General features: G+C 47.1%; 1 protein-coding gene across 18 annotated transcripts in view; it reads left to right on the top strand.

The window, feature by feature from the left end:
• Window positions 1–25531, top strand: part of SOX6 (SRY-box transcription factor 6) — a 1055545-nt gene that overhangs the window by 325989 nt on the left and 704025 nt on the right. For 12 of the 18 annotated variants that reach the window (XM_069623746.1, XM_069623760.1, XM_069623752.1 and 9 more), the window contains one exon: window positions 4619–4737. The exons of the other annotated variants lie outside the window; for them this stretch is intronic. In XM_069623746.1, the coding sequence (XP_069479847.1) occupies window positions 4661–4737 (77 nt within the window). In that variant the 5' untranslated portion in view covers window positions 4619–4660. The remainder of the gene's footprint in view (window positions 1–4618; window positions 4738–25531) is intronic. 18 annotated transcript variants of the gene reach the window in all.

The following is a 25531-nucleotide window of genomic DNA, read 5'->3' as shown; positions in this document are numbered from 1 at the left end:
CTGTATTTATAACGGGCTCAATACCCAGAGGTTTCTATGCATGGGCCTGGGGATCGAACCTGTGTTGCTCTGCATCATCTTGCTTCCACGGCGAGCGTGTTGCCCGTGAGCTATCCTCCAGAGACAACTCTCCTTGTGTCAGTCGCAGGCAGGAAACAATAACAGAAAGGGGTGTTGATCAATGCCTCGCTCTGAGTTCGGCCTCCTGTACTTGCCCTATAGCCATGAAGCTGGTGCCCTTCCGAGGTAGTTCACTGCTACGATGTGCATGGTGCCTGCTACAAAGAAAGGTGCCAGCTGTCTCTTTGCCAGCATTATTAACAGAACCTGCAAAGTTGGGCCAGCAGTACGCCCCAGCCCTGTAGGACCCATATGGTATGCGAGGGCCAAAGTACCGCAAGCATATGGGATGTCACGCATCCGACCAAACCTGCTGGCCAATGAGAACTCAGATCAGTTGCTCACTGCAAGTGAGTTCATGCTCAGTTTTGAGTGGCATTGCAACCTGCAGCCCATTCTAGACACACCACCACTGTATGCATATAGATTTGGCACCAAGCCAGATCACTTTCCTGCTTGAAGAGTCCCGTGATGCCATGTCAAGCAACTCCCGGCAATATTTCTAGTTCAAGACTGCATTCGAGAATGTACAAGGGTGGGGGACTGGTTCTATTAAAGCAAAATTGGCTTTAGAGAATGAAAGTAACAAATAACTTTACGTCAGTGTACCTCAGTTACCCATTCATACTAACACTTGATTCCATTACCCTGGACACACATTCTCACCATTAAGTGAATAAAGAAAGGGCTGGTATGAATGCACGCAGTTGGCGGTGGCCATTTAAGTCTACTGTAAAATGCTAAAAGATATTCAAGGTAGGGAGAAGGAGGGAGACAGGTCCACCCACTGTATATAATATGAGTGACTGGAGTGCACCCTGAAGTAATATCTCAGGATCTATGTGTTCCGACCGCGGCTGATTTTCCCACGGCTGGAAGGTTTGCATGAGAAATGTGCAAACAAAAAAAGCTTTGCACATTTCCCATGCGAATAGACGTTAAAACCCCCTACATACCCACACTCCCACCCACACCCACAACACCCCCACGACACACCCCCCACCCACACCCTCAACACACCCCCACCCACACCCCCAACATAAACATACCCTACTTACCTTTTTCTTCACGCTGAGTCCCTGCGGCGCCAGTTCCCTTTCACTTCCGTGATCTGGACCCGGCGCTGCAGGGTCCATTTCTTTCTTTTTTTTCTTTTTTTTTCAGGAGCTGCAGGGGTGTCTTCCGCAACACCCCGCTCACTATACCAAACAGTATAGTGAGCGGGGTGTTGCGGGGACACCCCTGCAGCCGCTGCAGTCTTTTTTTTTATACTTACCTACAATGCTACCACCAAAGGTTCGAACTTTTGGCGTTCGAACCTTTGGTGGCAGCATTTTTCGGTCTTTTTGTATGGTCGGACCTTTTCTTTCGGTCCGATCGTACAATTCCATATCTCACTCATCAATTACAAAGGCACACACAGATAACCCTCTGGAAGTGCTGCTCGAGTTCCCCAAAAGAAGAGTTAGAGGCCGCCCAGTGGAGAACAGACCTATCTTCAGTGTCTGAACATCCTTTGATTGTACTGACATACTAGAGAAGGCAGCAGGCAGCAGTATGTAATTAATGATTGAAATGGCATGTACACCTGGTGCCACATCTATGGACATACAATTACTGGTAAGCATGAACACCCTCTACATGCCATGAGTCCCGGACATCGCCATGCAAGTCCCACATGCATAGCTTTCAGCACAGCTGTACCAACTGATCATTTCGGAACGCGTCACTTGCACCAAGCGCCAGACCCAGTAATCCGATTAACACAGCGCATCTCAATCATGTGCCTGATAACATTTGCACCTAAAGAGATATGCATTAGATGCAACGGCAATAAATCAGCATCACAAGCCGAACAGGTCTTGGACCCCCAGCACGGCACCCAATATATTTCTTGCAGGAACAATCCACTCCCCCATCCTTCTAGTTATGGACTCAGGTTCGAGCCTGGACCCCGCCGTATAGGCCAATAGCAGCATTAGCCTTCACCAGTGACAGATATGTTCTTGAGGAATGTCAACACACAGAACAGATATGCATCCGTATCTGGAAATATCTCAGCAATGGAGGAAAGAACCAGTGCTGGTTGTCTTCTTTTAGCTGAAGCTTTGCACTCCTTGCAGTGGGTTGAGGCAGCAGAAGTGAAAATCCTGTGTTTGATATCACACAGTTTCACATATCACCCAGTCTGCCGAAGACAATGTATTTACTCTCCTAATTTAGAAATGCCATCTAAAATAAGGCTTCCTAGTGTTCCAATTCTTCAAGTAGAGCGAACAAGGAATGCCTCTTCCTTTTTCCCCAGCACGACTGCAGTCCCAGTAATGGACCCAGGCGGGGGTCCTTCTGCCTCATCCATCGGAACCGAGTATTGCTCAAGAAGTACACTGGTCAGAATCCACGGCAGCCAATCACATGCGTCTCGTTACGTTTTTAAGGATCACGCCGGACAACGTATAGATGCATGTTTTGACATCTTAATTAGGATAGCTCTAAAAGGCCAGAGGTTTTTCAATGCAGAATTTGTCACCAAATGATCCAAACCATCAGCCACCCTGCTCGTTAAATTTGTGCATGCTACAGTCTGATGCGGTTGCAGCAGCGTGCCGTGCCCACTTGCAGCGCCGCTCCCCCTTTTCATAAGCCATGCATACTTTAATAGAATTTTTGTGAGCACGAACCCTTCACATATGCCGTGACCTTCTGGTAGCTGTAGAGAGATACCACTTCCAATCAAAGCCAACAAGCGCAATCTTCCTTGTAACTTACTGTTGACACAAGAAAGGCCCGCGAGGTTGCCTCCAATCACTATAGAAACCACTAACTACTGCTGGGGATATCTGCAGCATTGAAGCTGTGTGCACACCTGGGCTTCCTTCTTTTGAACGGTTGGCGTGGTCTGGATGATGCGGACTTTGCTATAAAGGAGGTCATTGAGGAGCAGACAGTTACTGGGTTTTTTTTTGGTTCGGCCTGTTGGAATGACGTCTCTAGCGCTCTGCATGGAGTCGGGCAGTTTTAACAAGGTGGGGCTCACTTGAATTAACGTACAATGCACGCTGTGACTTTAAGTGGGCGTCGCAGCAAAAGGAGCCGGCGCACTGTTCAAGTTTTCCGAACGATGTGCTGGTTATGTGTCATTGGATTCAAACTGGGCCTTCACAGGAATCTGTTCCTTCCCACTCTGTAAAGCAGTAACAATTACCAAGCCGGCTGCAAAAACATGTGGTTTTAAGAGTCCCAGTCATGTCTGAAACACATGTCAGTCATAACTGCCGACAATTACCAGCTAGGCAGTAAAAATATTCCCTCTTAATCAGCGCTATGTGGAATACAATTTCCTTAATTTGCCCCCGCAGAAATCGTATTACCCGGCAGGCCACGGAAACAAGAATGCTTTTCATTTTGGATTCTGAACTGTGCATTTTTCCAGAATGGGTGACTGAAGCTGGCATGGCGACTATTTTGGGAGGGGAGAAAAAAATGCAGATGCTTTGGGAGAAAGTGCTCCACTGTGCGCTGCCATTCCAGATGTCTAAACTGCACTAGTGCCAGCCCAAGTGTTCGAGATTTGCATGCCAACGATGACTTCATGAGGGCCAGCCCGGGGGAGGGAGCCGGGGCCGCGACAATGGCCGAGGAAGGCCCCTTCCTTTCATATTTCTGTTCGAGCGGCCTCCAGTGTCATCCTCTTTCCTGTCTTGACAAAGTTAGCTCTTCATAGCCCACAATGGCAGACCCTTGCGGGTCGTCGTTCACGGCTTTCTCAGAGCCGCCGTTGCGCCGACTCCGCCATTGTACCCTCTCCTGCAAACAGAAACGGTGCCTTTTCTTTCCTCTTTGGCATTCCTAGCTGCTCCTGGCCGGCGGTTTCTAATGTGGGAGATTCTACACGTGGTGTCCTGAATCGGAGGCCTTTGCTATAAACCCTCGCCACACAGAAGGAACTATCTTTATAAATGACAGAATGGACCGGTCTGAATGGCGCTTTGTTTACTGTTTCCCCTCAAAGGGGCCCCTCTATATTTCATCTGTCAAACTTGCTTTTCTTTCTTTCAACAATGCTTGATTGTTTTCGCGAATTGCAGGTTGCATCGACAGGAGAATTTTGTATTATATTTTCCTGCCAAATTCCAATCTCTGTTTTCCTTCCCCTGTGCTCACAAAGGGCTCATAACTTACTGTCAACTGTGAGGCAAGCCACAAAGCTCCAGTGTTGCTCAGCAAATAGGCTTGGCTGGAGGAGGCCTTGACTGGCAGCAAAGTTTGCTTAACGGCAGCGGCAGTGGGAGAGTAGGCGAGAGCAGGCCGGGTGCGAGGTCCTCCCGCGAGGCCCAGTCACTGACCGCGCCTCGGTTTCGCTTTTGTGAGGTGAAATGTCGGAGCGAACCGGGCGGTGCGCGTGGCGCAGCCATTTCAACGTTTTTGGTGCATGCATGCATATGCTTCTTGGAGGCTTGGATCTGGCAGCGATTAACTGACTGTGGTTTTCTGACAGCGACTGTGGTCCCTTGGGATTTGGGAAGGTGTCAGAGGTGTTATGCCATCGAGTCTGGAAGTTCTGGATGGTGTGCTAAGAGAAGGCAGGACTGAAGAGTGGACGGGCAGCCACTACCTGTGAGTGACACACAGTGCTACTGTCTATGCTTACCTTTCCTGCTACAGTCTATGCTTACCTTTCCTGATATTGCCTAAGCTTACCTTTCCTGCTACTGCCTATGCTTACCTTTCCTGCTACTGTATATGCTTTCCTTTCCTGCTACTGTCTATGTTTACCTTTCCTGCTACTGTCTATGCTTACCTTTCCTGCGACTGTTTATGTTTACCTTTCCTGCTACTGTTTATGCTCAACTTTCCTGCTACTGTCTATGCTTTCCTTTCTTGCTACTGTCTATGCTTACCTTTCCTGCTACTGTCTATGTTTACCTCTCCTGCTACTGTCTATGCTTACCTTTCCCACTACTGTCTATGTTTACCTTTCCTGCTACTGTCTATGCTCACCTTTCCTGCTACTGTCTAGACTTTCCTTTCCTGCTGCTGTCTATGTTTACTTTTCCTTCTACTGTCTATGCTTACCTTTCCCGCTACTGTCCGTGCTCACCTTTCCTGCTATTGTCTATGCTTACCTTTCCTCCTACTGTCTATGCTTTCCTTTCCTGCTACTGTCTATGCTTACGTTGCCTACTACTGTCTATGTTTACCTTTCCTGATACTGTCTATGCTTTTCTTTCCTGCTACTGTCTATGCTCACCTTTCCTGCTACTGTCTATACTTATCTTTCCTGCTATGTCTATGCTTACCTTTCCTGCTACTGCCTATGCTTACCTTTTCTGCTACTGTCTATGTTTACCTTACCTGCTACTGTATATGCTTACCTTTCCTGCTGCTGTCTATGTTTACCTTTCCTGCTACTGTCTATGCTTACCTTTCCTGCTACTGATGCTCACCTTTCCTGCTAATGTCCATGCTTACCTTTCCTGCTACTGTCTATGCTTACCTTTCCAGCTACTGATGCTTACCTTTTCTGGTACTGTCTGTTTACCTTTCCTGTTACTGTATATGCTTACCTTTCCTGCTACTGTCTATGTTTACCTTTCCTGCTTCTGATGCTCACCTTTCCTGCTACTGTCTATGCTTACCTTTCCTGCTACTGATGCTTACTTTTCCTGCTACTGTCTACATTTACGTGTTCTGCTACTGTCTCCTCTTTGATTGAATGCCTGTTTCCTAACCAATTGTTACCATGTGAAACCTTATTGAAAGGCGCTCTCAACTTGCTATTGGATGTAATATCACAAAGACCCATCTCATATTACAGAAGATTTGCATTGGTGCTGTGCTATTCTGCACTGGCACTTGCGCTGAGCACTTTATTTTCGCTGGCTCAAACGTGCATTGAAACAATGCATTTGGCCCTGAGGCGCACGCAGGTGCACAATTCCACTATGCCATTGAAAGGGTTATGCAATGTGAGCAGAAGTTTTCATACCTAGAAACATATTTTCGGAGGTTTTTCATGAGTGTTTTTGACATGTTCTACTTTTACTTCTGAGGAGAAAATATGGTGACCGGTCATATGCCTTCCATGTGGCCTTTGGCTCGTAGATCGCCTTTGAGGAGGCCGTGCAGCGGTGGTATCCCTTATTCATGAATTCACTAAGTGCATTGTGCTGTATACAAGAGTCGTGGCAGGCCGCAGGGGGCTGGGAAGCCGCTCTGGCACGTGACTGCTACAAGTGGGTCCTGGCAGGAACTCGCTCTTCAGTTGTGGCCCTAAGGCAAACATTGCAAATCAATAACGCATCTTAATTGCCTCAACCCGTCAAATACCTTTCACACGAGGCCCACCGAGATTTCTGCCCCCTCCTTCCTTGACTTTCTGACTCTCATAAGTTCCAATGCCAGCCGCGCTTTAAAACAAGCGCTTCCTCTCATTTTGTGCTGTGGTGTCTGTAGTTTGGCAGCTGCTTGAGAGCCCTGCATGCCGCATGCATCACTTACTGGCAACTCCATCCACTGCACGTGTGGAGAGTCGCAACACAGCCTGCATCGCTCTCAGTCCTCGAGACTGTAACATCTTGAAAGATGCGGCGATGCCATTAGTAACAATCAATGCACGTTTCCTCTCATTTCGAAACAAAATCTAGACACATAGGACGTTTTTTTGTTGTTGTTCGCAAATGCTGTATAGCCTGGTTTGTCTTCCATGTTGCCTTTTCCCTTCAATTCAGGCAAATTGTTATTTATTTTCTCTGCATAATCTGCCCAGTGAGGACTCGTTCTCGAGTGAAATGGTGCTGCCGTACAGTCAGGCGAAATCATTAAAATGTGACAGTAAACACACACCAGTACAACTTTATGTATCTCAACTTCTCACGCCCAGGCGTTTCTCGCTACACTGAGCCCCCATCCCGCCCGCCTTGCTTTCAGTGTGCAGTGCACACCCGTGGCAGGCATGCAGTAATTGTTTTCAAGGGACGTTCAGTGTGTTGCCGACAGGAGATATTATGTACTGTTTGCCCACCTGCGATCTGTTATTAGCAACACACACGAGTGAGAAACAGTCAGAACATACAGCCTCGGGAAACAGAGATGATGCGGGCGCCTGAAACGCTGGCTTGTACTCCTGAAAGGCAAATAGCGGTGGCGATATGAGTTTCCAGCACCAATCAGACACGTGCTGTGCTCTATCTAGCTATCTATTGCTCTGTCTACCTCCCCATCACGCTATCTAGCTAGCTAGCATATATAATGTATACATACAAATGCCTGTTTAGATAGAAACCTGCTTACAAAGAGTTTTCCCAAAATTCTATTGCTAATAGCATTTGACTCGCTGGACAGATCTGGATGAAACTTTCCAAAAAGAAACGGTCACAGGTCTCTCTAAACAGGAAATTGTAAGGAAAATGCATGAAGGTGGAAAAGATTTTAGGGCAAAAATAAAATGCTGCTTTCAGCTCATTCTCATTCATTTCACTTTAGTGGAAAAGTGCTTAGACTGAACACCCATTCCTGCAGAACCGCTGGATGGATTTGCCCCAAGTAAGAAACTAGTTGGCCACCATGCATCTTTGTGTGGGGTAAATCCGTGCAGTCGTTTAAAAAAATATTTGGCGGAGAAGGGCGTGCCCCCTGCTCTCGAAAAACTATTATATAGCTCCTATGGTGCTTTGCGGCAGAGAGACTTTTCAGAAATGAAAAATAGACTTTTTTTGTTCAATGAAAAATGACTCCTGCTGTAATACAGAGGGAAGCCAAACATGTGAAGTTCTCCAAATTATATGCATAGGACGAAAAGACGTGCATTTGCGTTAGGTTACAGGGGGGGTGGGGGAAAGAGGACCACATCTGCGGTGGGAAAGTTTGGGGCGGGCTGGGGTGGCTGTTTGTGGGAGAATATTTTTAGCTTATAAGAGGAATATCACTGGATCCTCGCAAGATTATCGCAGTAATGTTGCAAGATGTGCTCGGAAAAGGAAATGCATCACATGAACTGGAGAGTGAAAGGGGGTTATGAGATAAATAAAATAGAGAAGGGTGTGGGAAACAAAAAAGGAAGAGGGGGCATATGGTGAGTGCCAGTAGGGCACAGGAAGGCCTTTAATTTATGAGATAAAAAGGGGTCCCTCCTTCCTCCCATTCCATTGAAAAGCCCATGAGCACATACATGATATCACAAAAGGGATTAAACATGTGATACACAATTATAATTTGGTGGACATCAACAGGGGTGTGCTGAGTTAAGAAGATCATCACTTCCCATTACACGAGTTGTGTTGCGATTAATCAGATCGCCTTGACTCTCTCTCAACTACCAATGACAAAGCATGCTAAAGCCCCACATCTCCCTGTTCCCATGTCCCCCTACCTCTCTATGACAGCCCCACAGCGCTGAACACTCAGCCATCACCCCTTCAGTCCTACTCTTTCTTCTAAGGCCTCGTCTGCAGGCTTGGTGTCTCTCCAATCCTCTCACTGCCACCCTCTACAGGACCCTTGGTCAGGTCTCCCTCTTCCTCTTGGAGTGGTCTGACCTCATCGATTCTCTCCTGGCATCCACCTCTTCCTCAGAGACTTCAATATTCACCTTGACTCCCCTGATGCAGACTTTGGACTCTTCTGCAGCCTCTGTGACTCTCTTTCTCTCACCATTCTTTCCTCCGGTCGGATGCAGTCAGCTGGGGACACCTTGGATGCTCTCATCTCAGCATATGAGAGCATCCAAGCACCCCCCTTTTATCTTTTATCTCTCTGCCTCTCACCTCTTTCCTCTCACTCTGAGATGGCACTCTCCATCTCTCCAATCTTCCTCAACTGCTACACTATCACCTATCCACCTTCTCTCACAAAATCTGGATGGAAACATCATTAAAAAGACATGCTTGCTGCAAATACTGGCCTCCCAATTGCAGACACTTATGTCAGTGCATCCTCCAGAGAAAAATTCACTGACATCCTTTTCTCAGTCGCATCTCCAGACCTATGGACTTCTTATCTCATCTCTACTCTCTCCCCTTTCGCTTACTCTACCATTAATGGCGGCACCAAGTGGGAAGTCCTCTTGGCGGGCGTCTTCTCATCTTGCTGCTGCATTAATGTCTACTTCACAGGCACCATCCTGGTTCAAGGCCCTCACTCCAACCTCCTGCTCATTGACCAGATCCTGCCGTCTCTCATCAACTTCCTTCATTCTCCTGCCTCCTACTTCCCCCCTTCTCCATCAACTCTGACTGAAGTACCACACCCCTGTACTCCACCTCAAAAAACCTTCAAAGGCAGCGATCATCTCCACCTGGTGACCCTCAACACACGCTCAGCCAACAATCACTCTGCTGACATCTGCCTTCTTCTTGATGATACTGACCTTGACATACTCGCACTCACTGAGACTTGGTTCAATGCCAGCTTAGTCACTCGTTTTGACTCTCTCTTACCTGATGGCTTTAAGATCACCTCCAAGCCTCAACCTCACTGAGCTGGTGGTAGGGTTGCCTTAATCTTCCCTGAGTGGATTTCCTCTTCCATCTTACCCACTCAGCTCTATTCATCCTTTGAGAGCCTAGTATGCAAATTGGTAAACTCTCCCTCCTCCACCCTCACCATTGCTACCCTTTACCGGCTTCCAGGCGCTTCCTCTCTGTTTCTCTCTGAGTGGGCTGATTTCTGTTCCTCCTTACTCTCAACCACCTCCAACCTGCTACTCAAGGGTGACTTCAACATCCAATTAGACTCTCTGTGCCCAGCATCCACCCGCTTCATTGACCTCTGCACTTCCCTATCCCTCTCCATTCTTTCCTCTGGTCCAACCCACTCTGCAGGACACACGCTGGACGCCATCATCCACTCTGACCTTCCTCTCTCATCTCCTCTGGTCACCCCTCTCTCTTGGTCTGGCCACCCTCTTCTCTCCTCCCACCTGGATCCATGTGGCCTTGTGACAACTCCTCCAAAAGCCCTGCCAACCTCGTTCACGAACATCCGTCCGATGAAACGAGTGTCAGCTGCTGCCTTGACTTCCACCTTCATTCCCCGTTGCCCACCCAACTCAGAGTCTACCTCTGACTCTGCTCTCAGTAACCTCTAAATCTCCATTACCAACACCCTTGACATCCTTGCCCTAGTCATGAGGATCCACCTGAAACTTGCCTCCAAGCCTTCCTCCTGGTATGACCTCAAACATGCAGACCTGAAACGTAAGTGCAAACCTCAGGTTCACCCTCTGACAAACTGACCTGTCGCCTGCTCCAAAGGCATTACAGACGCTCTATCCGTGACAAGAAAAGGGCCCACATTCACATATGAGTATCTGGTGCATCCAACAACACGACTGAACGTCTCAAAATCTGCTGGGAACTTGCCAATCCTGTCCGCAATATCATCTATGCTATTCCTTCCCAGACCCTTTGCAATGCACTTGCCACTGACTTGACCACCAAAACCCTGGACATGCTGAACATCGTTGTCACATACTCTTCCAACCCCTCCCTCCCCCTTGCCTCCCCTAACCACTCACCCTCTTCCTTCCTTCTTTTTCTCCTGCGCCTCTGTCTCTACAGAAGAAGTCACCAGAGTTGGCAATTCCATGAAGGTCTATTCCAAACAGGTTGTCCCTTGCTCATCCAGTACCAACAAGGACAACATTTCCTCTCTTGCCCCTTCTCTCGCTGATCTTTGTAACCCCTCCTTTGCTACTGGTTCTTTTCCATCCTCCCTCAGGCACTGCCTTGTGTGCCCTTCCTTAAAATAACGGTAGCAGACCCACCTGCCCAGCCAACTATCATGCTATCTCCATCACCCCTTTCCTGGGAAAACTACTTGAGAAGCTGGCCTTCCTCCAACTTACTTCACACACTGAACTTGTTGGCGGTCTCCACAACCAACAATCTGGATTCTGAGCATCGAGAGGCATAGAAACTGCTCTTCTCAACACCCTTGGAGAACTGCTGGCATCCCTTGATTCCAACTCCCGTGCTGTCTTAATCCTCCTTGAAGTATCTTCTGCATTTTTTCACAGCAAACCCCTCCATCCTCATAAAAAGGCTCCATGACATACTTGATATCCCGGAGCGGGCACTGGACTGGCTTACCTTCTTACCTCCTTCCTAACTGACCGCTCTTCAAAGTCATACTGGGCTCCTTCTCCTCCCCTAATTCCTTCTCCACCTATGGTGTCCTCCATTCTTTCACCATGGCCGTTTAATATCTACCTTACTCTGCTGCCACGCCTCATTTCCTCCTTCTCCCCCAACTTCCAGTGCTATGCTGATGAGACACAACTCTTTGTCAAACTTCCTACAAACGCCCTTGCACCCTCCATCATCCCTGACTGCCTCTCAGTTATGCAGGCCTTGTGCACTTCTAATGATCTCAGCCTCAATGAAAGCAAAACAGAGATCCCCCTATTGCGACCCCAGCACCCAACTTCTTCCCTTCTCCCTGGCCTTCTTCCATGGACTCTCCCCCTGCTCCCTCTATGGAAGCCAGAAGCGTTGGAGTCATCTTCGACTCATTTCTCGTCTTCCTCCCTCATAGCCTGGACATTGCCTAGTAGTCCCACTTTCAGCTTTTGCTTCTGAATGGAATTCTACCTTTCCTCACCTTCCCCTAGAGACTCAATGTTACCCGGGCTCTGGTTCTCTCTAGGCTCGACTATTTCAATAGCCTCCTCCTTAATCTACCTTCATCCACTCTGCGACCCCTCCAGCTAATCCAGAATAGGGAAGCAAGAGGTATCCTTGGCATCAAGCCCAGGGACCGCATCTCTCCTACCCTACAAAGTCTTCACTGGCTCCCGATCACAGCACGGATTAAATTAAAATCCCTCTGCATCATCCCAAACTGTCTGGGGCCAGGGACGACTCTATCTGCAACTCTTTCCAACTAAATATTCTCCCTCTATACACCTAAGTTCCTCTGGCACCAACTCCTTGTGTGAAAAGCGAGCAGGGGGTTGATCTCTTTCCTCAGCTGGCTCCCTTCTTTCGAACAGCCACCCACCTCCCACTTCGTCTTGAACATGACCTCCTTATGTTCCAGAAAAGCCTCAAGACCTTCCTCTTAACCTCTTCCTTCCCTTCTTCTCTCCCCTGCTAATCGCACAGTAGCTTTATTGGTGTGCATGGCTCTTATGCATCCTCGGGGCCCTGACCTCCCACATCTTATCTTCCCTGCTGCTGTCCTGCCTCTGCACTTGCCTTGGCTCATCCTCCACCACTGGAGGTTGCACATATCTTTCTTTCTTCATAGCACTTCACCTGCTGTTCTCCATGAGCAGCACAGTACCTTTCCCATACCTCTCTCCCCTCTGCACTTGCACATTCTGAACACTCACAAGGCATAGTAGATTTGTCTTCCCCTCCCCATTGTCTATTGGGGTATTTCATTATTTAACATTGTAGTTTCATTGACTAACTTCCCTAATCCCCTCCCTGATGCACTGTGGGTGCTTTGAAACAGTATTTGCTTCCTGTATAAGCACCTAACAAGAGAACAATAAATAAATACATCTCCAGCTCTCTCACTACACCTCTCTCCTGGCCTGATCATGCTCTCCTGTTCTCTCAACTGGATCTCTTGGGCCCCCGGCTAAGTCTCTGCCCGCATTGCCAATTGACTTCTCCGTCATTCGACCGATGAAGCGAGTGTCAGTTGCTGCTTTTGCCACCACTTTCATTCCTCCTCCCACTCAAGGCACTGACTCTCAGACTGACACAGAACTTGATCACCTTCACCTCTCCATCTCCAACACTCTGGACATCCATGTCCCTGTCATGAGGATCTGCATGAAGCCTGGCTGCAAGCGCAACACCTGATATGTTTCTGATCTAGCCTCTCTGAAACACAAGTGGAGAACTGCTGGGCGGAAGTGGCAGACTTCGAGCACATCCCCTGGCAGACTGGCCTGCCACCAGCCCCAAAGGCAATACAGACTCTCCATCCGCTCAACGAAGAAGACCTACATCCAAGTATGCATCTCTGGGGCCCCTAACAACACTGCTGAACTGTTCAAAATTGGCAAGGAACTTGCTAATCCTACTGCATTCTCCACTTCTCCTCTGCCATTCCTGACCCTCTGCACTGCACTGGCCTCTCACTTCATAACCAAAACTCAGGACATCCTGTCCTCAATCTCCTCTACACCCCTCCCTTCTCCCTCACCCACTCTCATGCTTCCCTTGGCCCCCTCTCTTCTTCCCTCCTACTTTCTCACCCATAGCACTGATGAGGTCTGTAGACAAGTCTTCTCTAACAGGTGCTCCACTGCTCCAGCAGAACTATCAAGGACAACATTGCCTCCCTTGCAACAGCCTTGGGGATTTCCGCAATGATTCCTTTGCCACTGGCTGCTTCCCGCTATCTCTCAAGCACTTCCTTGTGCACCCTGTCCTCAAAAAGCCTTCTGCCGACTCCTCCTGTCCAGCTAACTACTGCCCTAGCCCCATTACCCTTTCCTGGGCAAACACTTGAAGAAGCTGGTCATCTGCCAGATTATCCACCACACTGAATCTGTTGGTTGTCTCCACAACCACCAGTCTGGCTTCAGAGGAGCTAGAGGCATGGAAACTGCACTCCTGAACATCTGCGAAGACTTGCTCTCAAACCTCGATTACAACTCTCCTTCTGTTCTTATCCTTCTTGACCTTTCCTCTGCCTTTGATACGGTCAATCATGCCACCCATATAAATGGCTCTGTGATACCCTTGGCATCACGGACCTGGAACTGGACTGGTTGACCTCCTCCCTCCCTGACAGACCATCCCGGGTTCAACAGGATCTTTTTTCCTCACCCATCACACTCTCCACTTTCACCGTCCCTCATGGCCTCTACACTTGTGCTACGTCTTCTTGTACTGCTGATTGTCCTGGCTTACAGTTCTCTCTCGCGTGATGCACACTGGGGGTGCTATGGTGCATTCCTGATACTTAGATGTTAAACCATTGACCACACCTGAGAAGGGTTCTGGGGTCACTCCCAGAGAACCTTGACTGCATATTCAGTATTTCCTACATGTGCAGGCACTAAGGCAGCATGTTTCTTGGTTGCATAGGAACGATGATCCGATCAGGCAGCCTCTACCCAGTTGCCATTCCATGCAACCCATGCCTCATTCCTGAGCTGGCCATGGTGGAGCCCATCCTTCAGCTCCGCATAAGAACACATTGCCGTGGGGACAGGATAGGCACAGCCACTGACTTGACCACTGCTGTAAGTTTGAATTAACGTGCTTAATACCCAGAGGTTTCTAAGCGCAGACCCAGGGATCAAACCTGCATTGCTCCTCGTCATTTTGCTTCCAAGGCGAGCATGTTGCCCCTGAGCTATCCTCCCAGCCCAAGCAATTACTAATCTGGCAGAAGATGGAGGATCCCCCAATATTTACACTTTCTTAAATATGTGTGATGAATCAACTTCTAGGTTACCAGTGGTCCAGGGGTGAATATCATAATTTTGCTAACGTGGACAGAATGGCAGGCTTATCTCTGAAAGGTTGTGGATTGTTGGTTAGTTACAACACAGCGAAAATACAATTATTACCCAATGATAAAAGGAGTGTCTAGTCAATGTTGTATTAAAAATATCTACTTTATTAATCACAACAGACAGTCTAACAACCCTATGAAATACAACCCACCCTGTAAAGGAATGCAGAGGACAGACAATTTCAAAGAAGGAAAAGGGATGCACTCTGTATACTGACAGGAGCGCAGTCGGTATGGTTAATAACCACCACAGTTTGTTAATGTTTCTTGGCTTTAGCACAAAGGCAGCAATGGTTCTTACAGATGTCAGTACAGGCCTTCTGAAAGGACCAGGGGTACAAAACCACAGGGTACCTTGTGTTCTAGATGTTCTTGTTGCTCGACAGGGTTGAGTTGGCTTCATGGCGCTTTGCAGGCTTTTGTGACAGAGTTTGAGACAGGAGTCGCTGCGGTATCAGGTTTGGCAAGCAATGTTGGTTGTCCTTTAAGGCAGACAGCCCAAAGCTGAGGATTGTATTGCAGGCAGCTGCCTTGTCCTTGGTTGTAGGTTCAGAGACCTTCTGGCACTTCCTATCCAGGAGGCTTTCTGCGGAGCCTAGCAGGGCACTCTGTGTTCTGACTGGGTACCAGTTCTGGAGTGGCTGGAGGGTCCTCTGAGGTCTGTTTGTCCCTATGTTCCCTGTATGAAGTTTTGGGGAGGGATATCACTTCCCTCTTTGGATATACTGGCCTTCTGTCACTGGTGGAAAATGTAAGGCAGACTGCACCTTCAGCCAGGGCCCAAGGTTGAGTTCTTCTTTGTTACTTCACATGAAGTCTTCAGATGATCTGCCAAAAGAGGGTCTTGGCCCTCTTTTAAAGCCAAGTGGACCACTGTGATTGGTGTAGATCAAGCCTACCTTAATGAACCCATCCAGGGGTCACTACCAACATTCTCCTGTGTGTGTGAGGTCATAACCAGAGTGCTTTGCAACAGGAAAGGTAAAGTGGTGAACCCAAGAACAAGCTGTGCCCCAGAACTAAAATAGCAGAATCCTTCTTTCAGCAGAAAATGATCTGGGCTCACTCCCTTGTGACACTAAGTCCCACCCATCTTCCTGTCTGTTGTTTTCAATGATTCTCTCTGGTTAATGGTTCTCCCTGTGTGGTCCCTGTTAAAGTGGCAGGTCTCCCTTGAAGCCTGGGCAAGACAGAATCTCTGGCTCCTGCAAACCACATTCTCGTACCTTATGAATGTGGTCCCCCTAGTGGGGTACCCTACTGTAAACAACAGTCCCAGACATGACAGCTCACTGTCATTGATACTGAGGGCGGGAGCTGGCTTCAGGTTGACACAGCTACATATGAAAGGTTGTTGGGTTTCCTATCTCCTTTGTTAACTTCTGCAGCCAGGCCCCATGTGGGCCTACTTGAAGTACCCTCTATTGGTATGTTAATCGCTACCACCAGCTGCCAGGCCTAACAAAAAAGCAGGCTGTGTCCATGGAGTCTTTGTTAGTGAATCAGGCTGGTCATGGCATGGGGAAGGTTGTCCCTCTCCCTTTCTGGAGATGCCATTGTGCATTCCCGACAGTCACATTCCATTTAAATATGACAGGGCAGACTGTGCCTGTAGGCTGTTTCCTCCCATAGTACACAGGTCTGTGCGTTTGTCATGGTGTGAGCATAGGAACATGTGTGTATTAGCCTGACACATTTTCCTGAGGTTGGTCAAGCATCATTCCATTTAAGGACAAATTTCAAAAAGCCCAGGTGAGCACATGCCCACCATGCGGATGGTCTAATTCCACACAATATGTCGAATCTGGGCAGTATTTTAGTGCAGCAGCAAAACCACCAGGGTGTTAATGGTTTCTAGAAGCTTCATACAACCCCAGGGATGGCGGCACAGGGACGTCCTTCCTGGGGGAAGACCACAGTTCCCTTTTTGCTTTCACTTTTTCAGCAATCTCCCAAATTGACCTCCATGCAGAAATTAAACCCCTGGGCTGCAAAAGGGGCCATGCAATTCCTATTACAGCATGCCCGGGCATTTAGAGATTGCACTGCATAATCCCTCTACAACAGGGGTTTCCACCAATGAGGTGATCATTCTGGAATGAGAGCTATGATTTGCTAATTAGAGCTCCATCCTAACCATCTAAAATTAAAAACAGGGTCCCACAGAGATGACACTATTTACTGCCCAGCTTTTGATACATCAAAGTTGAACTCCGTTTGGAGCAATTAATTCTGCAACCTATAAAAATTCGATGTCACTATTCTGCATGGGGATGCACGAGGAGTACGTGTTTGAAAAATGCCTTGTTAAGTTGCCTTTTTCATGTTTGACATTATATGGCGCTGAAACGCCACCTGTACGTATTACATTAGAGTACAGGTTGGGAGAAATGGCATATGACGAGGGGCACACGCTAGAAGGTGGTGTTTAGTTATTTACCCAACCATTGACTGCCCATGGCCATGCTAATCCCTGTGTCCGTTTCCACACACATTCTCCACCTCCCTGCCCAAAACATATCCGTCGTGGGATCTCTTTGAGCAAGCTTTGTCTAGCCGTACCATCAAACTGTGTGCACAAAGTGCCTGTCAGTGTTTTTTCAAAGCAGTCTTGTGAGAGCAAATGTCTCAGTTGTAGCTGTAAACGTGCTACTAGTGCGATAAAAATATCAGCCAGCTCCGCCTTCAACCACTTGATTTATAAGCACTATGGTTGTCCTTCAATGACGTCCTATTAAAACCAAGCACTGGCAAAGCCAACAGTTCTGGCTTGTGCATAAGTTATGTGCCCAGGTACCCACACCATTTTGAAGCTGGTAACTTCAATGGCCAGTTAATACCAGCACGGCAGTGCTTGGCAAATGCCTTTCCCAGGCCTACACAAAAACCAAAACTGTTTGCATTGTCACTGATTGTTGGTGAGATGCTGCCACTCCGGGGGGGTGGTGGGGGGGGCTGTATGCTGTATTAAGTGGGTACTAGGCGGGAAGAATACAATTGCCATGGATGGACAGAATCTGACAGGTATTCTCTGCATTATTTTCAGCATATTTCCTTTATGTCACCAATACCTTCATTTATTCTAAGTTATTCACCTATACTTGACTTTATTCAGGAATATACCCATTTAGATTAAACCATCCCTTTGGGAAGCCCATTCCTTTTAAAATGCATCGTTGCATGTGAACGGCTTCCAACCAAGGTCTCCCCATGGCTGTGCTGTAGCTCAATATTTTAGAGGTCGTGATACACAGGAATCCAGCCTGAAACCGACTGGAGATGTCAATTTGAGAGGGACAAACATGTTTGCGAGGCTACATTCCCTGACTCTGGAATCTCCATTCCCTGCTGCTTTTTATGTTCGTTTTGTCACAGATTGGCACACATGATTGTTGAATTACAACAAGGGAAACGCGGATCACATCTGTGAAGTGAATTAAACACAGTGGACTTCTAGAAAGCAAGCCAAATCTAAGGGGGAAGAGGAAAATCAGGACGTGGGGAGAGAGAGGAAAGAAGGGACACGTGTGTGTGAATGAGAACCAGAGAGAGTTAGGAACAGAGGGGCAGCGTCAGTGGAAGGAAGCGAGGAGGAAGAATACATATAAGGTGAGAGGTATAGACAGAGATAACAGAGGCAGAAGGATGTATGGCGGTAGTGTAAAGGAGGGAAACAAAGGAAATAGAGAGCAATATAGTGAGCTAGACACTGGGCTGATACTGGAAGGTAGATCTAAGGAAGAGAGAAATATAGTGAGCTAGGCACTGGGCTGATACAGCAAGGTAAATCTAAGGAAGCGAGAAAAGAGCGATGCAGCGAGCTAAGGACTAGCCCAATACAGGAAGGTAAATCTAAGGAAGAGAGATGAGAGTGATGTAGCGAGCTAGACACTGTGTTGATACAGGAAGGTAAATCTAAGGAAGGGAGCAATATAGTGAGCTAGGCACTGGGCTGATACAGCAAGGCAAATCTAAGGAAGAGAGAAATATAGTGAGCTGGGCAATGGGCTGATACAGGAAGGTAAATCTAAGGAAGCGAGAAAAGAGTGATGTAGCGAGCTAGGCACTGGGCTGATACAGGAAGGTAAATCTAATGAAGAGAGTGATGTATTGAGTTAGGCACTGGGCTGATTCAGGAAGGTAAATCTAAGGAAGAGATAAGAGAGCAATGTAGCGAGCTAGCACTAGGCCACTATAGGAAGATAAATCAAAGGAAGAGAGAAGAGAGTGATGTAGCGAGCTAGGCACTGGGCTGATACAGGAAGGTAATTCTACAGAAGAGACAAGAGAGGGATGCAGTGAGCTGGGCACTAGGCTGATTAAGGAAGGTAATTTTAAGGAAGAGAGATGAGAGTGATGTAGTGAGCTAGACACTGGGCTGATAGAGCAAGGCAAATCTACGGAAGAGAGAAATATAGTGAGCTAGGCACTGGGCTGATACAGGAAGGTAAATCTAAGGAAGCGAGAAAAGAGCGATGCAGCGAGCTAAGGACTAGCCCAATACAGGAAGGTAAATCTAAGGAAGAGAGATGAGAGTGATGTAGCGAGCTAGACACTGTGTTGATACAGGAAGGTAAATCTAAGGAAGGGAGCAATATAGTGAGCTAGGCACTGGGCTGATACAGCAAGGCAAATCTAAGGAAGAGAGAAATATAGTGAGCTAGGCAATGGGCTGATACAGGAAGGTAAATCTAAGGAAGCGAGAAAAGAGTGATGTAGCGAGCTAGGCACTGGGCTGATACAGGAAGGTAAATCTAATGAAGAGAGTGATGTATTGAGTTAGGCACTAGGCTGATTCAGGAAGGTAAATCTAAGGAAGAGATAAGAGAGCAATGTAGCGAGCTAGCACTAGGCCACTATAGGAAGATAAATCAAAGGAAGAGAGAAGAGAGTGATGTAGCGAGCTAGGCACTGGGCTGATACAGGAAGGTAATTCTACAGAAGAGACAAGAGAGGGATGCAGTGAGCTGGGCACTAGGCTGATTAAGGAAGGTAATTTTAAGGAAGAGAGATGAGAGTGATGTAGTGAGCTAGACACTGGGCTGATAGAGCAAGGCAAATCTACGGAAGAGAGAAATATAGTGAGCTAGGCACTGGGCTGATACAGGAAGGTAAATCTAAGGAAGCGAGAAAAGAGCAATGTAGCGACCTAAGGACTAGGCCAATACAGAAAGGTAAATCTAAGGAAGAGAGATGAGAGTGATGTAGCGAGCTAGACACTGTGCTGATACAGGAAGGTAAATCTAAGGAAGAGAGCAATATAGTGAGCTAGGCACTGGGCTGATACAGCAAGGCAAATCTAAGGAAGAGAGAAATATAGTGAGCTAGGCACTGTGCTGATACAGGAAGGTAAATCTAAGGAAGGGAGCAATATAGTGAGCTAGGCACTGGACTGATACAGGAAGGTAAATCTAAGGAAGCGAGAAAAGAGTGATGTAGCGAGCTAGGCACTGGGCTGATACAGGAAGGTAAATCTAAGGAAGAGAGTGATGTATTGAGTTAGGCACTAGGCTGATACAGGAAGGTAATTCTACAGAAGAGACAAGAGAGGGATGCAGTGAGCTGGGCACTAGGCTGATTAAGGAAGGTAATTTTAAGGAAGAGAGATGAGAGTGATGTAGTGAGCTAGACACTGGGCTGATACAGCAAGGCAAATCTACGGAAGAGAGAAATATAGTGAGCTAGGCACTGGGCTGATACAGGAAGGTAAATCTAAGGAAGCGAGAAAAGAGCAATGTAGCGACCTAAGGACTAGGCCAATACAGAAAGGTAAATCTAAGGAAGAGAGATGAGAGTGATGTAGCGAGCTAGACACTGTGCTGATACAGGAAGGTAAATCTAAGGAAGAGAGCAATATAGTGAGCTAGGCACTGGGCTGATACAGCAAGGCAAATCTAAGGAAGAGAGAAATATAGTGAGCTAGGCACTGGGATGATACAGCAAGGCAAATCTAAGGAAGAGAGAAATATAGTGAGCTAGGCACTGGACTGATACAGGAAGGTAAATCTAAGGAAGCGAGAAAAGAGTGATGTAGCGAGCTAGGCACTGGGCTGATACAGGAAGGTAAATCTAAGGAAGAGAGTGATGTATTGAGTTAGGCACTAGGGTGATTCAGGAAGGTAAATCTAAGGAAGAGATAAGAGAGCAATGTAGCGAGCTAGCACTAGGCCACTATAGGAAGATAAATCAAAGGAAGAGAGAAGAGAGTGATGTAGCGAGCTAGGCACTGGGCTGATACAGGAAGGTAATTCTACAGAAGAGACAAGAGCGGGATGCAGTGAGCTGGGCAGTAGGCTGATTAAGGAAGGTAATTCTAAGGAAGAGAGATGAGAGAAATATAGTGAGCTAGGCACTGTGCTGATACAGGAAGGTAAATCTAAGGAAGAGAGCAATATAGTGAGCTAGGCACTGGGCTGATACAGCAAGGCAAATCTACGGAAGAGAGAAATATAGTGAGCTAGGCACTGGGCTGATGCAAGAAGGTAAATCTAAGGAAGCGAGAAAAGAGCAATGTAGCGACCTAAGGACTAGGCCAATACAGGAAGGTAAATCTAAGGAAGAGAGATGAGAGTGATGTAGCGCGCTAGACACTGTGCTGATACAGGAAGGTAAATCTAAGGAAGAGAGCAATATAGTGAACTAGGCACTGTGCTGATACAACAAGGCAAATCAAAGAAAGAGAGAAATATAGTGAGCTAGGCACTGGGCTGATACAGGAAGGTACATCTAAGGAAGCGAGAAAAGAGTGATGTAGCGAGCTAGGCACTGGGCTGATACAGGAAGGTAAATCTAAGGAAGAGAGAGATGTATTGAGTTAGGCACTAGGCTGATTCAGGAAGGTAAATCTAAGGAAGAGATAAGAGAGCAATGTAGCGAGCTAGCACTAGGCCAATATAGGAAGATAAATCAAAGGAAGAGAGAAGAGAGTGATGTAGCGAGCTAGGCACTGGGCTGATACAGGAAGGTAATTCTACGGAAGAGACAAGAGAGGGATGCAGTGAGCTGGGCACTAGGCTGATTAAGGAAGGTAATTCTAAGGAAGAGAGAAGAGAGCGATGTAGCGAGCTAGACCATAGGCTGATACAGGAAGGTAATTCTAAGGAAGAGAGAAGAGAGCGATGTAGCGAGCTAGGCACTGGACTGATACATGAAGGTAAATTTAAGGAAGAGAGAAGAGAGCAATGTAGTGAACTAAGTACCAGGCCAATACAGGAAGGGAAATCTAAGGAAGAGAGAAGAGAGTGATGTAGCGAGGTAAGAACTAGGACGATACAGGAAGGTAAATCTAAGGAAGAGAGAAGAGAGTGATGTAGCAAGCTAGCCACTAGGGCGATACAGGAAAGTAAATCTAAGGAAGAGAGAAGAGAGTGATGTAGCAAGCTAGCCACTAGGACGATACAGGAAAGTAAATCTAAGGAAGAGAGAAGAGAGTGATGTAGCAAGCTATGCATTAGGCCGACACAGGAAGGTAAATTTAAGGAAGAGAGAAGAGAGCAATGTAGCGAGTTAAGCACCAGGCCAATACAGGAAGGTAAAGCTAAGGAAGAGAGTGATGTTGCGAGCTAAGCACTAGGACGATACAGGAAGGTGACTCTAAGGAAGAGAGAAGAGAGTGATGTAGCAAGCAAGGCACTAGGCAGAAACAGGAAGGTAAATGTAAGACAGAGAGAAGAGAGCGATGTAGCGAGCTAGGCACTAGGCAGAAACAAGAAGGTAGATGTAAGGAAGAGAGAAGAAAGCGATGAAGCGAGCTAAGCACTAGTATGATACCGGAAGGTAAATCTAAGGAAGAGAAAAGAGAGTGATGATGTAGCAAGCTAGGCACTGGGCCGATACAGGGAGGTACATCTAAGGAAGAGAGAAGAGAGTGATGTAGTGAGCTAAGCACTACGACGATACAGGAAGGTAAATCTACGGAAGAGAGAAGAGAGCGATGTAGCGAGCTAAGCACTATGCCGATACAGGAAGGTAAATCTAAGGAAGAGGGATGAGAGTGATGTAGTGAGCTAAGCACTACGACGATACAGGAAGGTAAATCTACGGAAGAGAGAAGAGAGCGATGTAGCGAGCTAAGCACTAAGCCAATACAGGAAGGTAAATCTAAGGAAGAGAGTGATGTTGCGAGCTAGGCACTAGTACGATACAGGAAGGTAAATCTAAGGAAGAGAGAAGAGTACGATGTAGAGAGCTAGGCACTAGGAAGAAACAGGAAGGTAAATATAAGGAAGAGAGATGAGAGTGATGTAGCGAGCGAGGCACTAGGCAGAAACAGGAAGGTAAATGTAAGGAAGAGAGAAGAGAGCGATGTAGCGAGCTAAGCACTAGGCAGAAACAGGAAGGTAAATGTAAGGAAGAGAGCGATGTAGCGAGCTAGGCACTAGTACGATACAGGAAGATAAATCTAAGGAAGAGAGAAGAGACTGATGTTGCCAGCTAGGCACTAGGCAGAAACAGGAAGGTAAATCTAAGGAAGAGAGACGAGAGTGATCTAGCAAGCTAGGCACTAGGCAGAAACAGGAAGGTAAATGTAAGGAAGAGAGAAGAGAGCAATGTAGCGATCTAGGCACTAGGCATAAACAGGAAGGTAAATCTAAGGAAGAGAGATGAGAATGATCTAGCGAGCTAGGCATTAGGACGATACAGGAAGGTAAATGTAAGGAAGAGAGAAGAGAGTGATGTAGCGAGCTAAGCACTAGGCCGATACAGGAAGGTAAATCTAAGGAAGAGGGATGAGAGTGATGCAGTGAGCTAAGCACTACGACGATACAGGAAGGTACATCTAAGGAAGAGAGAAGAGAGCGATGTAGCGAGCTAAGCACTAGGCCAATACAGGAAGGTAAATCTATGGAAGAGAGTGATGTAGCGAGCTAGGCACTAGTACGATACAGGAAGGTAAATCTAAGGAAGAGAGAAGAGAGCGATATAGCGAGCTAGGCACTAGGCAGAAACAGGAAGGTAAATATAAGGAAGAGAGATGAGAGTGATGTAGTGAGCGAGGCACTAGGCAGAAACAGGAAGGTAAATGTAAGGAAAAGAGCGATGTAGCGAGCTAGGCACTAGTACGATACAGGAAGATAAATCTAAGGAAGAGAGAAGAGAGCGATGTAGCGAGCTAGGCACTAGGCAGAAACAGGAAGGTAAATCTAAGGAAGAGAGACGAGAGTGATGTAGCGAGCTAGGCACTAGGCAGAAACAGGAAGGTACATGTAAGGAAGAGAGAAGAGGGTGATGTAACGAGCTAAGCACTAGGCCAATAAAGGAAGTTAAATCTAAAGAAGACAGTGATGTAGCGAGCTAAGCACTAGGACGATACAGGAAGGTAAATGTAAGGAAGAGCGAAGAGAGCGATGTAGCAAGCTAAGCACTACGCTCATACAGGAAGGTAAATCTAAGGAAGTGGGAGAGCGAGTGCACACAATAGACGAAGAGTGTGAACAATAATTACAAATATTTCACATCTAAAGCGCATTGAGGAAGTATGTGCAGTGAGCAGAGCGCCACACCCACATTCACAGTCACTCACTGTAAGTGAGAGAAGGAGATTGGGTACAGTGGAAAATAGGAAGGAAATAAAAACAATAATATATAATGGAGAGAGTGGTTACTGACGAAGAGATATTAAGAACCAGAAAATACAAGGGCTTACAGTTTAGTTTAGTTTAGTTTGTTTATTTGTATAGCGCGGCCGAACACTCAGGTAACTGGGCGCATTGTCTTAGGATCAACAGAGTTACATACAGTGGCACATACAAGATATAACATAGGAAGGTACAGAACAATAGTGTAAGGGACCAGGTTACACTATGGTCCGTGATAAAGAATATATTAGCTACAAAAGGTGCCTGTAACCTGACTGGGGATACATCATAAATCATGGAAGCTTTAAATATGGAAAGCACAGGGCGCAAGATTTGACTAAGTAGAGTAACAGTCTATTACTGAGATATGAGTAGATCCTTTACCTTAGCTCGGAATGACCAAAAAGATGTGCCGGCTCAATTGTCATAGGCAGGGTATTCCAGGATTTGGCTGCCAGCACAGTAAAAGAAAAGAGGAAGATCGAGAGGAAGAGGAAACGACAGCGAAAGGAGATCGGATTTAGGCGAAGGAGTTGGGAGAGATTGTGAGAGATAAGTCAAGTGAGGCGCAATGAGAGAGCACTCGAGGGGAAACTGCTTGTGAGTGAGAGGGTGAGTAGGGAAAGGGACGGCAGAGCAGGAGAGAGGGAAGGAAGGAGAGAGAGAGGACGAGGGAAGCTGGCATCTTGTGTTTTCTTCGCGGTAATTGTGTTTGCAATGCGCTGATCGCCGGTTGCGCTTTATCACAAAGGAAGGTGACACTTTGATTGTCCTGAACTGGAGAAACAAGTCATTTGGCATTCACTGAGCTGTCAGGTAACACTAACTCCCAGTACACGGCGCTCCTGGCACTGCGGTTTGGCACCTACATTTAACTGCTTTGATTCCTCGGTAGCCTCGGCTGAATGGGTAATACCTGCAGCCGGGAGGCTTTCGTGCAGCAGATAAACCGCATCTGAACTGTGCCACCATTGTTCCCTTCCTCTGTGTGTCTGCTGCCTCGCCACAAAGGCAGCTCGCTACAAATTGACTGAACCAGGGAGATCCGTTTCTCTGCACACGACAGCTAGAAACCACTTAAGGGCAAAAATAGTGTGCTCACCTCCTCACCCACCCCCTCCTCCCAAGCTCCCAAGAAGCAGAAAACAAATCCACCCTCCGCCCCCCCCACCCATGCATAAGGCCCGACTTTACGCCCTGCACGGTAGTGACACAGGCTATGGCTTCATTTAACAGGCATGCCCTTGTTATGAATGGGCAATTGCCTCCTGTTCTTACATCACTAAACAAATGCACGGTAAACTGCATACAGAGTGAAAATTTAATAGGACATTGTATATTACCCACGC

This window comes from Ambystoma mexicanum, chromosome 11, assembly GCF_040938575.1.
Source record: "Ambystoma mexicanum isolate Mex_15411 chromosome 11, UKY_AmexF1_1, whole genome shotgun sequence".
Lineage (NCBI taxonomy): Eukaryota > Metazoa > Chordata > Amphibia > Caudata > Ambystomatidae > Ambystoma > Ambystoma mexicanum.
The sequence above is the reverse complement of the archived record's forward strand: the minus strand, read 5'-3'. Positions and strand labels throughout refer to the sequence as shown.